At 32.9% G+C, this 15,231-nt stretch overlaps 1 protein-coding gene across 3 annotated transcripts in view; it reads right to left on the reverse strand.

Moving 5' to 3' along the window:
• Positions 1-15,231, reverse strand: part of LOC114324547 (receptor-type tyrosine-protein phosphatase kappa) — a 328,598-nt gene that overhangs the window by 39,070 nt on the left and 274,297 nt on the right. For all 3 annotated transcript variants that reach the window (XM_028272404.2, XM_028272405.2, XM_028272403.2), the window contains exons 8-10: positions 14,230-14,393; positions 8,103-8,238; positions 1,280-1,529 (exon numbers count right to left, since the gene is read on the reverse strand). In XM_028272404.2, the coding sequence (XP_028128205.1) occupies positions 1,280-1,529; positions 8,103-8,238; positions 14,230-14,393 (550 nt within the window). The remainder of the gene's footprint in view (positions 1-1,279; positions 1,530-8,102; positions 8,239-14,229; positions 14,394-15,231) is intronic.

Here is a 15,231-nt window from a genome sequence, read left to right on the forward strand (position 1 = left end):
GCTGTCAGCAGAATTGCTGTTTTATTTTTTAATCAAAAGTTATTCGCGTTCAAAAATTGCAATTTTTCGAATTTTTGAAAGTTCCACTGCGTTTATCTCGAAAACTATGCATCCTACGAAAAAGCTTGTAAGAACATTTTTTGCTTAGAATTACCCAAGAAATACAAAAAAATGTTTTATTTTGCGAAAAATCGATGTTATGTAATTCCTCAAGTTCTTTGTTTATAACAATCTTATCGACATCCAGATCAACAACTGTTACCCAAAAAAATCGTGTTCTACGGGTCAAAAAATACATAAAAATCTTGGGTAAGTCCATCTAAATAAAGGAGCCCGTAGCACCCCCTCCTGGACACAGCACTACTGTGTTTATAAGCCAAAAAATTGTTTATAACTTTAAGACATTGCTGAGGCTGCTTGAACAATCCGATTTAAATTCTTTAAAGTGCATTAGATAGGTGGAGTGCTTCTTTATATGTAAAAAAATTGACAAATATTTGTATGTCCTAGTTTTTGTTGTGCAAGATGTTAAAAATTTTTAATTTTTTAAAAAAAGTTTAGATTGCAAAATTATTATTCAAAATCTAGTAAGTCAATTTGAATGAAATTTGGTGTACGATTTTAGCACATTACAAAAATTTTCTAAGTGAATTAGGAAGGTTCCAAGTGTAACCTAAGGAAAATCATTGAATATAGACAGGCTTGTTTTGCCCCCTTATTTTATATTTATTGCTATTTTGCAGCAAGGGTGATAAATTAAGACATTTTTAACCAATCGCATCTGATAGAAAATTTAATTATCTTTGTTTTATTCTTATACGACTTTGTCCCAAAATGAATCGTTTTAAAGTTATAAGCGAAAAAGTAGGAAAAAACGAAATTTGCTGAAATTTTTAAATATTTTATTTTTTTTATTAATGTTCCGGGCATATTTGAGAAGGAGCATAAATCAATTATTATTAACGAAGTTATCACCTAACTTTATCCGCAAAAATCTGAATGCCACCTCTCACATCCACCTAAAAACATATCCATACTGGTCTATACTGTATGTATAACATTTAATTACCTCTCTCAATTATTTTGCACCACACCGATAATACAGTCCCAATAACAGATATGTATTATACACGTAATTATATACAAGAAATATAAAATTTTCTTTTATTTTTACAATACATATATTGTTTGTGGAGAGAAACAGATGTTTTTGCATGCAATAAAGTCTTAAACCTACGAGTAACATTCCTTCATAACTTCTAAAAATGTGTTTACTTACGCGGAACAATAAGAACATCCCTATTTTTCTTCCTGTTGTCTCCCCTGTGTCCTCCGGCGCAATCTCCTATCGTAAATCTCGGCGTCTGTTTGCAAATCAGCATGTATTCCCTTTGATATTCATTCAACTTCGTCAAGGGATTTTTCTGGGATTTCTGCTTCAGCCGTGGAGAAAGTTCGCTGACGGGAAACCACGATTTACCGCAAGTTACATGCTCCTCGAGGGTGTCGTAGATGAATTTATATTGCTCCTGCGGACAAAATAGACTATTTAGGTTGGGCAGTTAGAATGTCTACGTTAAATGTAATGGATGACAATGAAAGGCAGAGGCAGTGTTAAGGGCTTGAAGAGTCTTAAACTCTATACTTTCTCGTCAAATTTTTAACACAAAATTCTACTCATTTGTTCTTTTTAAACTAATTGACTTTCTTAAGAGGCTACAGTAGCGATCAACAGGTAGCAACAAACGCGTTCCAAGATTGCGGCTCTAATTTTAAATATTTTGTCGAGATATTTGGCACATATATTCGTAATATAATAAAGAATGGCGGTACAGAGCCCAATTTCAGAAATAGGTTAGTACGTGGAAATTACTCTATAACTAAATAAAATATTGAAAAAAGGAGCCTGTACCGCCATTAAGAAGAAAAAAAAATAAACTTTTTTCAAATAAACTTTTTTATCCCATGCCTAGATTTTGTGTCATCTTGGAACTACTAATTTTTTTTATTTCTAACAAGAAATCGAACATATTATAACTAAATAACTAATTAGGGAACATAGAGAAATTATCACTGTCATTTTGACAAACCTGCGTCAGATTTTCTCTAATCTGTTCTGTCATCTTTATCGTAATCTGTTCAGTGCAGTAGTGTGTTAATTTAAGAATTCGTTTTTGTCGTTTCATAGGAAAGTAGTGTTTATTGATAGTTAATTTATTATATATTTGTTGTTGTATAAGTTGTTGGCCTCTTTGAAAGAATAGATTGTTGTTAGTTGTGAGTTTTAGTTCTATGTAGGTAGGTAAGTATATTTTAAGTAAAAATATTTCGAATTCTAATGCGAGTATATAAAGGTTTAGGAGGATTTTTATTTTAAAAATATTATCAATAGTTTAACAAAATGGAAAAAGTAAATCAAACGAAAAATAAAGTGAAACCTTCCAAGAAAAAGTCCATTAAAAACCGTGCCAAAATTATGCGAAAATCGAAATTTGTTTCGCTTCACAACAAAAAATGATTATTTATTATTGTTTTATTATTAGATATTTCATGCAAATACCTTTCTAAATACCTATCTTAACATAAAATTTTCACCCATTTTGGTTTATTTTTGTAAATATCTATTTATTAATAATATAATCGTTTTCTATTACTTCCATTTAGCGCGACTATGATATTGTCAAATTATTAATCTTAGATAATGTCAACGATTACCACTGTTGCCAAAGTTTATGATACTATCTCCCGAAGTTATATTTTGTTGCTACCTGTTGATTGCTACTGTTTACTCTTAATAGATAACATGATAATAAATTATATACAGGGTGTCCCAAAAGTAGCGGAAGAATATTTCGCGAAATGAACATCCGATGGACCCCTTGGAGGTGGGGTGAAGGGGAAACTTTAAAATCTTAAATAGGAATCCCCATTTTTATTACAGATTTGGATTCCCTACTTAAAAATAAGCAACTTTTATTCGTGACATTTTTTCGATTGTGCATAGATGGAGCTGTAATCGGAAAACTCGATTTATCCTGATACTCTAAGTAAGTTATAGAAACGGTCTAATATCTCGAGAACTACACTTCCAAATGAAAAACCAAACAACACGTTTTTAATATTTTTCAAAAATCTAACGAATAACACTACACACTTCCCCCACTCCATCCCATGGAGGTAGGGTGGGGGTAACTTTAAAATCCTAAAAAAGGAATATTTATTCAAGAAATTTTTTAGAATTGTTGATAGATTGCGCTATAATTGGAAAAATAATATTTATTAGCGCCATCTATCAACAAATCTGAAAAATGTCTCGAATAAAATGTTACTTACTCTTTTATGAGGTATTCAAATCTGCAATAAAAAATGTGGGTTCCTATTTAAGATTTTAAAGTTACCTCCACACCACCTCCATGGGATGGGGTGGGGAGTCATGTTTAGTGTTGTTCGATAGGTTTTTGAAAAATATTAAACCGTGTTTTTTGGTTTTTAATTTGAAAGTGTATTTCTCGAGAAGTTAGAACGTTTCTACTAATCAGGATAAATGGTTTTTTTCCGATTATAGCACCATCTATTCACAATTCGAAAAAATGTCTCTAATAAAAGTTTCTTATTTTTGTGTAAACAATCCGAATCTAAACAGTTATTTTGATTAATTTATAAGGCCCCTTCATTTTCAACTTCAAATATCTCGAAAACTAATGACTTTATTGTTACGAATGAAGAGTACGTTATTTACATAGAAATTATTGTAGAATCCAAAAATTGCACTAAAATAGCAATTCCGCCAGTGGCGTAGTACAATTTGGGAAGGGTAATCCATTCACTTTCATAATTTATTAGGGTGTACAGTACAAACACTCGGAAAACTGAAAGATTACCCATGAACGAACATATAAAACATGCTGTATTTTCCTGTCACCGTGTCACAAAGAAAATTCTCCAGTGCAAGTACATGTAACAATAATTATTACATGTACTTGCGCTGGCAAATTTTTTGTGTTACACGTGACAGGAAAATACAGCGTGTTTTATATGTTCGTTCATGGGAATTCTTTCATTTTTCCTACTGTACATTTGCTGCCAAGTGTAACAAGGATATGTCTAATGGCTTTTAGTAACTACAATGAAATGCAAAAACCTGAATTTTGCATCGTAATATATTTAAAATGCGTTTATCTCGAAAACTGTTGAATTTTGCAAGATGAATGTAGTATACCTCTTTGAAGTAAAAACAATATAGGAATAAAAGTTTTGATTTCAAAATTATGTACAGTGGGGGATAAAAAAAATTGAAGGGCTTAATGTGAAACAATGACAAGCCACACGTGAGTTCAAAAAGAGTTAGTGTTATTCTTGGTTAAAGTAATAGTATAACAAGCCACTAACAAATTATCTCAGCCCTTCGTTAATAGATGGCCCGATAAATCTATGGTCATAATATTGCATAGTCCTAGTTTGTTCTAGTATCTACTCGACATAATGACAAGCCACCTCAAAATGGCGAACATGGGCGGAAGCGTTTCGGATAATTATTGAATTCTGACGATTCTAGAAAGATAAATAGCAAAGTTTACTTGACATTCGATGACAGTGACCGTGACCCTGACTATGTACAATCTAGAAGTGACACAAGTAGTGAAAATCCAGCGATATGTAATTTTTTCCTAAATGTGGCTTGTCATATTATTACCATTCAAGATTAATGTAGTGGTTTATGACGTGGCTTGTTATATTATTGCATTTGGTTGTGGGATAATGAACAAAGTCCGTCAATAAAAACCAAACACGCCCGTCAAAAATTCCAACAAGTTGATGGAGACAAATAAATAAAAACTGTTTAACACCTATAGGGTTGAAACCACCCCGAACTCAGTTAATAATAGAAAATTCTGAATCTACATATATATCTAAAATTTGGGTATTTATTATTAATGGAATAATAATGTAACAAGCCAAATTTTTTTTAAATAAAGGCTGTTTTTTCTCGAGTTTCCAGTAATTTGATTAATATTGTTGTCAACTTTAATCATATAGGGCAGTGTTTCCCAAAGTGTGGGTCGCGACCCCCTGGGGGGTCGCAATGAGGTACTAGGGGGGTCGCCGGAAATTTCCAAAATAAGACAAAAACACTACTTTGTTAAATCATGTATTTTTATTTTAATAAAGCCGTAAATAAAAATTAATAATTAATTATCAAACGAAACATAAAACTAAATATTAAAAGTCCTTAAAAGTAAAAGAAAAAAATAAAGTCAAATATTACAATGTTAATGAGACCCATGCGCCTGTTTTTTTGAAACTAGTCTTTCAAATCTAGGCTGTGTATTTGAGACACACACAATTATATCGTTTTCAAGTACGAGACGATTTCTCACTTTTGTTTTAATGGCAGTCATAGACGAGAAACTTAACTCACATAAATATGATGTTACAAATGGAACCAAACATTTTACAGCTTCATTCGCCAACTGAGGGTATTCCTGCATCTTTTTGGTCCAAAATTCGTCCGGGTTCTGGGAAAAAAATTGGAGCTTCAACATTCCATCACTTGATATTTCAATAAGTTGTTCTTTCATGTTTATTGGTATTTCAGCATGTTGAAAGGAATCGGCTAAAAACGGATTCAGTATCCATCTGCAACTGTCGTAACTGTTTTGAATTTCTTCGGGGAAATAATCACAGAGCTGTTGTTTTAAATTAAGCAAAGTAACTTGCATGCCTGCATAAACTTGTTCAAAATTTGTAGTACTGTAACATACATTTTCTATAATTTCCTGAACGCACTGGAATGAATCGAGCTGCTTTTTGCCAAGTGAAGTTGACCATAAATCGATTTTTCTTATAAACCCCTTAATTTTATCTGTGGCTGTAATTATATTAATGTCGCGACCTTGCAAATTACTGTTCAAAATATTTAATTGTTCGAATATATCAGCAAGGAAACCTAGTTTCAAAAGCCAAATAGGATCGGAAAATTGATTTTCATATGGGGACTTCTCATCTGTCAAATACATTAAAAGCTCTGCTCTTAAGTCAAATACTCTTTTTAAGACGTTGCCCCTTGAAAGCCACCTTACTTCGGTGTGATAAAGAAGATTTTGAAATATAGCACCCATGTCTTCGCAGATTTTTCGAAAAATACGGGTCTGTAAAGCTTTTCCTTTAATGGAATTTACAACTTTAATGATGGATTTCATAACACAGTCCATTTCAGGAGGTAAAGCTTTTGACGCCAGAGCTTCTCGATGTAAAAAACAATGTCTCCATGTGGCATTAGGCAATATTTCTTGTAATCTGACGACAAGACCAGATTGATGTCCTGTCATAGCTTTAGCGCCATCTGTGCATATAGCAATACATTTTCCCCAGTCAATAACATATTCACTTGTGCGTTTCACAAAACTGTCGAATAAACATTTTCCAGTGGTATTGGTCTCCAATGGGGAACAAAATAAAATATCTTCTTGAATGCCATTATTTGTATCATATCTTACAAACGTAATAAATTGGACACAGTTAGATATATCCGTGGATTCGTCCATTTGAAGAGAGAATTACGTGCATTTATTAAGATTTTCCACAACTTGCGCTTGAATATCTTCTGCCATATCACTAATTCTTCTTTGGATAGTATTATTTGACAGAGGTATTGTTTTTAACTTTGCAGACTCTTTTTCACCAATCATTATATATACCATTTCAACAGCTGCTGGCAAAATCAGATTTTCAGCAATTGTGTGCGGATTACTAGTTTTGGCAACGCGATAAGCAACTTTATAACTTGCTAATAATGCTTTTTCGTTAGTAGTGGTTACCAATTGAAAAGTATCTTGCTGTTTGTGAAGGACGTTCAGCTTTCTTTCAAAGAATTCTACGGGTTTGTCTTTTTTATCTGGATGTTTGCTATTTAAATGTCGAAGTAACTTTGATGGCTTCATGCTTTCGTTTGACAATACTTCTCCACAAATAACACATTGTGGTTTATTGGAGATAATGGTAAAACCATATTTAAGATATTCATCACTGTAAAGTCTGTTTTTCTTTTTATTACTGCCACTTTCAGACGTAGATGGTTCTGCACTTCTTTTTAAAAACTTATCCATAATTTGTAATTTATCGTAGACGTAAATACGTAAACGGGAATACGTAAGTCGCAAACTATTTACTCATTACTTAATACCGCTGCATTCGCCACAACGTGCTGTTTCGAACTGAGGTCTCATTGTACATCGCCGCTTATATAAAGCCAAAACGAGGCTACGAGAACGTTCCAGAGTGCCATCTAGTAGCGAAGTAAGGAGTAGAGCCTTCGCGAATATCATGGAAAAGTATTGCGATGTAGACACAAAGATGTCGCGGTGTACAATGTGCAGTCGACTTTTTATTATTTATTTTTATTGTAAATGCTAGTCTGGCAGAAGTACTACTAGTGTACTAGTGGGACAGATCGCAATTATTAAAATAATTGTTGAATTTTTTAAATGTATTTAGTTTGAATTTAAGCAGTAAAGTAAAATAAAATTTGAGAAACCATCAGTTGTAAATTAGGCACGATATTTTTGTCGCTATTTTGGTTTGGGTGATGACTAGGGGGTCGTGAACATTTTTTTTAACAAAAAGGGGTCGCGCTTTAGATAAGTTTGGGAAACACTGATATAGGGCATGATGCATCGAAATATCTAAACTAAAATAATAAGAGTTGTCACTGGGTTATATTATTTTTAACATTCAAAGTCAAATATCTCACTTTTACCTTTTTGAGGCTTGTCATTGTTTTACATTAAGCCCTTCAATTAAACTTATTAAATGAGCCCTGAAAGACATATGTGGCGCCCTCTTGGCAATACCTTATTTTTAGTGGCGAATTTGGATTTCTCATCCCAAAAAACCCCCGTTTACCAAATTTCGTGTTGTTATCCCCCGCCTGTCAGGAAATATTCAATAATAAATAAAATAAAAGTTTAACTTTGACACCCTGTATTTCGGTTATGATCAACTTTCATTAAATTGACCTATTTTAACTTCAGGAATCTACGGTTAAGCTATGGCCCATCCGTTACCAAACACCCTGTACATATCTTTTACTTTATTATACTTACCACATTATCTACCAACCCTTTTCGAGATTGTCTCAATTTTTTCAAATATCCAAACACGTCAAACTTATCCTCTTCTTCCGCTAATTCCATATTAGCATCCACTGAAAGGTATACACCTGATCTCCCTCCTCCATCACTGAAATAAAACAAAGTAAAAAATTTGAAAAGAAAGAAAACTTTAGTTTAAATTCGATTCGGGGCCACCACTATCGGCTGACCAAGGTTTCTGCTTTTCAGCGTCATCAGAGCCGCCTGTGGTGTATCCCGAAGCGAACTGAATCCAAGCTGTCGAAGTATGCATATTAATAAAATATTAAATGCGTAAAATATTAAATAGAAAATTTATAAATTTATAAAAAGCTCAGGCACTGCACTCCGACCTATAGAGAATTTTCTCTGTGTCTAGATAGATGTCGCTAACGCGTCCGTACGCATTTAATATTTTATTTATATGCATATAGAGCAAGAGGCAGCGCTGAAAAATCTCTTTGAATTTACTAAAGCTAGATTTTTCACAGTTGATTACTGTATGTGTGTAGAGAAACATACTGCGGTCGGTCAAGCGAAACGTAGAACAGGGGTTACTGAGAGGGTATCAAAGTTGCTTTCCTACGAAGGTAATTATTTCCATTTACTAAGGCTGAAAATCAGTACACACATTCTAAATTCAATATAAATAAAAGTTATTATAGTCGGTCAGCTGTATGACGGGAGAGAGCCGGTTGGTCGGCCCCAATAGTCGATTGAGGAAATAAAGCATTTTGGCTCGCAATTTTTCGTCCAGCATGGATTTACTTGAAATTTTCACAGAAGGTAGGGAATAGTCCAAGGATCATTTTATATATCATGCCGATATCATACGCTAAAACCTTGGGGTGGTTGCCACCCCATCTCGGGGGTGGGAATTTTTTATTACATTTTAACCATGTAGTTCGATGGAAAAAGTGATTCTAAGAAAAAAATGTTTTTTACATTTTCTTCGTAAAACTAATATTTTTCGAGTTATTCGCGCTTGAAAATAACAGTTTTTCGACGAAAAAATCGACTTTTTTAGAGGGTTTTTTGAGAATACCTCGAAAAATATGCATTTAATCAAAAAAACTGTAGATATCGAAATTGTATCTTTTAGTAACATAAACCAAATTCTTTACCTATAATATCTTTAAGACCAATACTAACCGAGATACGGCATGTTACATGTTAGCTTTTTTCGTCAAATACAAAATTTGAAATATTCAAAGCCAAATAATGGGAAAAATTTGCATTTTTCGAGGAAAACTTAAATAATCTTTTTTCAAGCATACAATTAGACCTTTCAAAAAAAAATAATAAAACGTTTCTAGCATGAAAATTAAGCCAATTTCAAAAAAATGTCGGTACCTGCTTTTCTCTACGAAAAAATCAGTGAAAACAACCCCCCAACTACCTTCCTAATTGAAAATTGGTCTTCACCTTTCTGTAGTTCCTTTTATATTTATATTATCAATACACTCAAAGAGTTTGACCTATTTAAAATGCCTAATTTTGGAAAAATTGGAGTTTAAAGAAAAATAGATTTTTTGCAAGTTGAATAATTGATGGATTCGACCGTTACTTGATGGAAGTTCATTTTATCTCACAATAAAACACTGAAAAACGTTTGTTTTCTATACTTCCACAAAATTTATTACAACTATGTTATTACTATAGCTGTTTCGGCAAAGTGCCTTTCTCAAGTAAGGCACTTTGCCGAAAGTATAGAAAACAAACGTTTTTCAGTGTTTTATTGTGAGATTTTGCAATTTGGTATTTTTCACCTTTTACTTCAAAATATCTCCGAAAATACTGAAGATGTGAAAAAAATTGTATATATTACTAAATTGTAGCTTTTTAATGACTAAAATTACCCTGTACATAGATTTTCATTACGGTGAATAGTTAGCCAGATTTAGCTGTTTAAAAACCTCTATTTACCAGCAAACACCCCCTTATTCGAGCTCTTCAAAACCGCCCCAATTAAAATCTAAGGCATCTTACGGAATTTAATTTACACAGTCTAATAGCTCTTTAAATATCTTACAAAATCGTTTTTGAGGGGTCTCATTACTAAGAGGGTATCAAAGTTGCTTTCCTACGAAGATAATTAAATCCATTTACTAAGGCTGAAAATCAGTACACTGTGATATAATATTTTTCCAAAATTAGGCATTTTAAATAGGTCAAACTCCTTGAGTGTGTTGATAATATAAATATAAAAGAAACTACAGAAAGGTGCAAGACTAATTTTGAATTAGGAAGGTAGTTAGGGGGTTGTTTTCACTGATTTTTTCGTAGAGAAAAGTAGGTACCGACATTTTTTTGATTAAAGTCGCTTAATTTTCATGCTAGAAACTTTTTATTATTTTTTTTGAAAGGTATAATTGTATACTTGAAAAAAGATTATTTAAGTTTCCCTCGAAAAATGCAAATTTTTCCCATTATTTGGCTTTGAATATTTCAAATTAAGCATTTGACGAAAAAAGCTAACCTTTAACATTTGGTACAAAAAGAATTTGGTTTGTGTTACTAAAAGATACAATTTTGATACCTACAGTTTTTTTGATTAAATGCATATTTTTCGAGGTATTCTCAAAAATCCCTCTAAAAAAGTCGATTTTTTCGTCGAAAAACTGTTATTTTCAAGCGCGAATAACTCGAAAAATATTAGTTTTACGAAGAAAATGTAAAAAACATTTTTTTCTTAGAATCACTTTTTCCATCGAATTACATGGTTAAAATGTAATAAAAAATTCCCACTCCCAAGATGGGGTGGCAACCACCCCCAAGGTTTTAGCGTATGATAACGACATGATATAGAAAATGATCCTTGGACTATTTCCTACCTTCTGTGAAAATTTTAAGTAAATCCATGCTGGACAAAAAAATTGCGTGCCAAAATACTTCATTTCCTCAATCGACTGTTGGAGCCGACCGACCGGCACTGTCCCGTCATACAGCTGACCGACTATAATAACTTTTATTTATATTCGATTTAGAATGTGTGTACTGATTTTCAGCCTTAGTAAATGGATTTAATTACCTTCGTAGGAAAGCAACTTTGATACCCTCTCAGTAACCCCTGTTCTACGTTTCGCTTGACCGACCGCAGTATGTTTCTCTACACACCCACAGTAATGAACTGTGAAAAATTTAGCTTTAGTAAATTCAAATAGATTTTTCAGCAATGCCTCTCCGTCTAATACTTCGACAGCTTGGATTCACTTCGCTTCGGGATATACCACAGGCGGTTCAGAAGACGTTGAAAATAGACAAGGCGGAAACGGCGGGTTCGTGGGGAAAAATATTCCCATGAGATATTTTTGCATAATCACATTCGTGAGACATCCCAGAATGAGGATCAAGAAGTCGCCCACGTGAAAAGTGGGCCAATTTTTTTAACAATTTTTTTTTAATCAATTTGCAAAAATCAATATTTTTGGCCCGAACTATTTTTTTTTATATTTTTTGGACCATTCTGGACAAAAAAACTCTCTTATATTTTTTCTCTAAAGTTGATCTTTTTCGAGTTATAAGCAATTTAAAATTTGAAAAACGCGAAAATGGCCATTTTTAAGAGTTAATAACTCGGTTAAAAATTATTTTTATGAAATTCAGAAAGTGACTAAATCAAAGTTTAAAGTCGCCGCTACATGATCCTGAAGAAATCTGTGCCATTAATTTACTACTAAGCTGTTATTTTTAATTAATAAAAAAGAGCGGTTAGATCATATTGACGCCGCTGTAAATGTGAGTGCGAGTAAGATGCACAATTGGACTGCTGGAATGGCTTCTCTCTCGCACTCAGAATTTACAGCGGCCGCACACGTGCATGGCGCGTATTATTATTACTTAAAAATAACAGCTTAGTAATAAAATAATGACAAAAATTTCTTCAGGATCTTGTAGGGGTGGCTTTAAACTTTGATTTAGTCATATATTGACTTTCACAGTAATAACTTTTAACCGAGTTATGAAGCCTTTAAAATCGCCATTTTTCGTTTTTTTCAATTTTAAATTGCTTATAAGTCGAAAACGATCAACTTTAGAGAAAAATTATAAGAGACCTTTTTTGTCCAGAATGGTCCAATAAATTAAAGAAAAAATTGTTCGGGCCAAAAATATTGATTCTTGCAATTTGATTAAAAAAAAATTGTTAAAAAAAAATTGGCCCACTTTTCACGTGGGCGACTTCTTGAACCTTATTCTGGGATATCTCACGAATGTGATTATGCAAAAAAATCTCATGGGAATATTTTTCCCTTCGAACCCGCCGTTTTCGCCTTGTCTAAAAGTAGAAACCTGGGTCAGCCGACGGTGGTGGCCCCGAATCGAATCTAAAGCTGTCTTTCCGTATTTAACTTTACTCATATTTGAGTACTAAGAATGCAGAATTCTGTTGGAATTTTATCTAGATAAGCGGACAGGTGATGGATGTATATTGTAGATCCTCCCATGTCCGCTATGTATCGGCCTGTGTCTTTATAAAGTAAAAAGCTCAGGCAACAGATACAGATAGTTATCAAGAATTCTGCTCTCCGACCTATAGAGAATTTTCTCTTTGTATAAAAAATTTAAGTCAACAATCTTCTTCTTCATTCCAGTGAGTAGGGATGGCGGTTTTTGACAAGACACCGGTTTTCGTTTATACCGGTTTTTTTTGCTTACGGTTTAACCTGGCGGATATAACCGGTTTTCGGTTTTTTAATCCAATAGGTTACAATGTTACATTAACAATGAACTTTAGTTTGCGGTACTCCACTCGACTCGATACTCGATATCAATATGATCAAAATTAGTACTATCGAAAGAACAATCAATATCAATATAAATAAAACACAATTTTTAATAAAACCATTTTATTCTATTAATTTTTATATTTATTTATTATTTTATTATTATTATATATTTATTGATTATTATTAAATATAATATAGCGTAAGATTAATATATACATATTGCAATAATATACAATTTAACCCAACTATTTCAACTTATAAAAAAATTTCCCAGACTCTTTCAAATGGGATTTAAAAAAATAATATCAACATAAATATTTTACTTAAAAATAAATTGGATAATGCAATTTATCTTTTATTCTTACTACCATCAAAAAAAAAATATGTATTTCTTTTAACACGTTTGTATATTTGTATAATAGGTACATTTTAACTCATTTAATGCTTCCTGTATGGGTGTATCGTTTTGAAAACGTAGGAAAATCCTTGGAGATTCGTATTCGTAATCGGTAATTCGATATTCATAATCAGAACATTATTTTTGGTAATCAGAAAAAATCACTCACCCACTTTCAATGTCAAGAGTCAAGTGTGAAAAATAGATGTTGTTTGCGTCTACTTCAACCAGATCACTTCTTATGTAAATATTATGATTACAAATATATTTTCAACGAAATATTATAATAAAAAAAATGAATAACCATTTTCAATTTCGTTGCAAAACGAAAATACAGCCGAACCATATTCTAGTCCAATCAGAGAGTGCTGCAAGCACCTCTACCGGTTTCGAAACTTATTAGTCTCTCATCAGGAGGCACATATGCTGCTCTCCCTGATCCAACCAAAACAAACCCCAGCGTGCAGTCCCGAATTGCAACGAACGAAATGGCATAGATGCCCTAGCGGCAACTGCTAGCAAAAGACTAAGTTTTCACTCTAATGGCATATAACATATCCCACCAGAATGAGGTTCCCATTGTTTTCATTCTGGTGGGATATATTATATGCCATTAGAGTGAAAACTTAGTCTTTTTTCTATTATAATAAAACTTAATTGTTTCTGGCTGATGTGAGTTTGCACTTTCAGTTTGCTTCTGTATTTATAAAATAAATTTTGAATTATGGTTTTGTTTGGAATAATTACTTGAGAATAATAATTATGATTGGGATCCAAAATATTACCTAACCTAATCTTAATCACCGTAAAAACCTAATAACCGGTTTTTACTTTAAAAAGAAAAACGGGTTATAACCGGGACAAAAAAACCGGTAAAACCGGTTATTGCGAAGTAAAAAACCGGTTTTAGGTTAAAACCGTTAGGTTTTTCCCATCCCTACCAGTAAGTAGAATAGGTAATTGTAAAATTACTTACTTGCAGTGAACGACCATCGGTCCAGCTTCGTTGGATTTTATTACATGACCTACTACAGCTCTGACTCTCCTTCGGAACTCCAAAAGGGCATTCGTAAACGGACAAGAATGGCTGTGCCACTGAGTGTAATGAAATTGCAGAATCGTCCGTTCTTCCGTGACGGCCTGTAAAGACAAATTTTCATAAATTAAGTCTGAAGGGTGTAATGATATGCTTTCAGCCTGGTCACTGCATAATAAACAAAAAAAGCAAGAACACACTACGATACGACCTTTGAAGTTAAAAAGTACGGAGCCGACATTGATCGAGTAGTACATCTCAGTGGTGATGTGTGATGTGTTCGTTCACCAGTGTTACCGATGTCACTATGTACGTTGATTGAGGTATTGGATATCAATATTTCAATCAACGCTATGTATATGAAATTATATTATAGTCCATGTGGTGTGACCGCTCCCGTCTGAAAAACATTTCTAATTCGGTTTCTCTGCGGATTCATATTCAAAAATGTCCCCTTTAAACAAATCTAAAGGGTGCCGAACGGAATTTTTGGGCGGAAATTGTTTAAACAATGTTTTTAAAATATATTTTATTGCTCCAAAAAATGTATTTTTAGGTTTTTTGGGCCATTCTAAACAAGAAAGGTATCTTGTGATTTTTCCCAAAAATTGACAGTTTTCGAGTTATAGGCGATTTAAAATTTAAAAAAGGCGAAAATACGCATTTTCGAGGCTTAAAAACTATATTTGAATTAGTATTTTTAAGGGTACCAATAACTTGGATTAAAGTTTAAACATTCCTTTTCAAGATTTCGAAGAGTGATCGAGTCTAACTTCAATTTAGACCGTAGTTTTTTAATTTATAATTATGCGTGTTCATCCGGTTTTTTTGCCGGTGCGCAGCGCACTATTTTCAAAAATCTCCTATTTTCATCAGAAAAATATTTTTTCTAGATTCTTTGGGACATTCTTAATAAAATAAGTTTTTTGGTATTTTTCTCAA

This window comes from Diabrotica virgifera, chromosome 8 (genome assembly GCF_917563875.1).
Source record: "Diabrotica virgifera virgifera chromosome 8, PGI_DIABVI_V3a".
Taxonomy (NCBI): Eukaryota; Metazoa; Arthropoda; class Insecta; order Coleoptera; family Chrysomelidae; genus Diabrotica; species Diabrotica virgifera.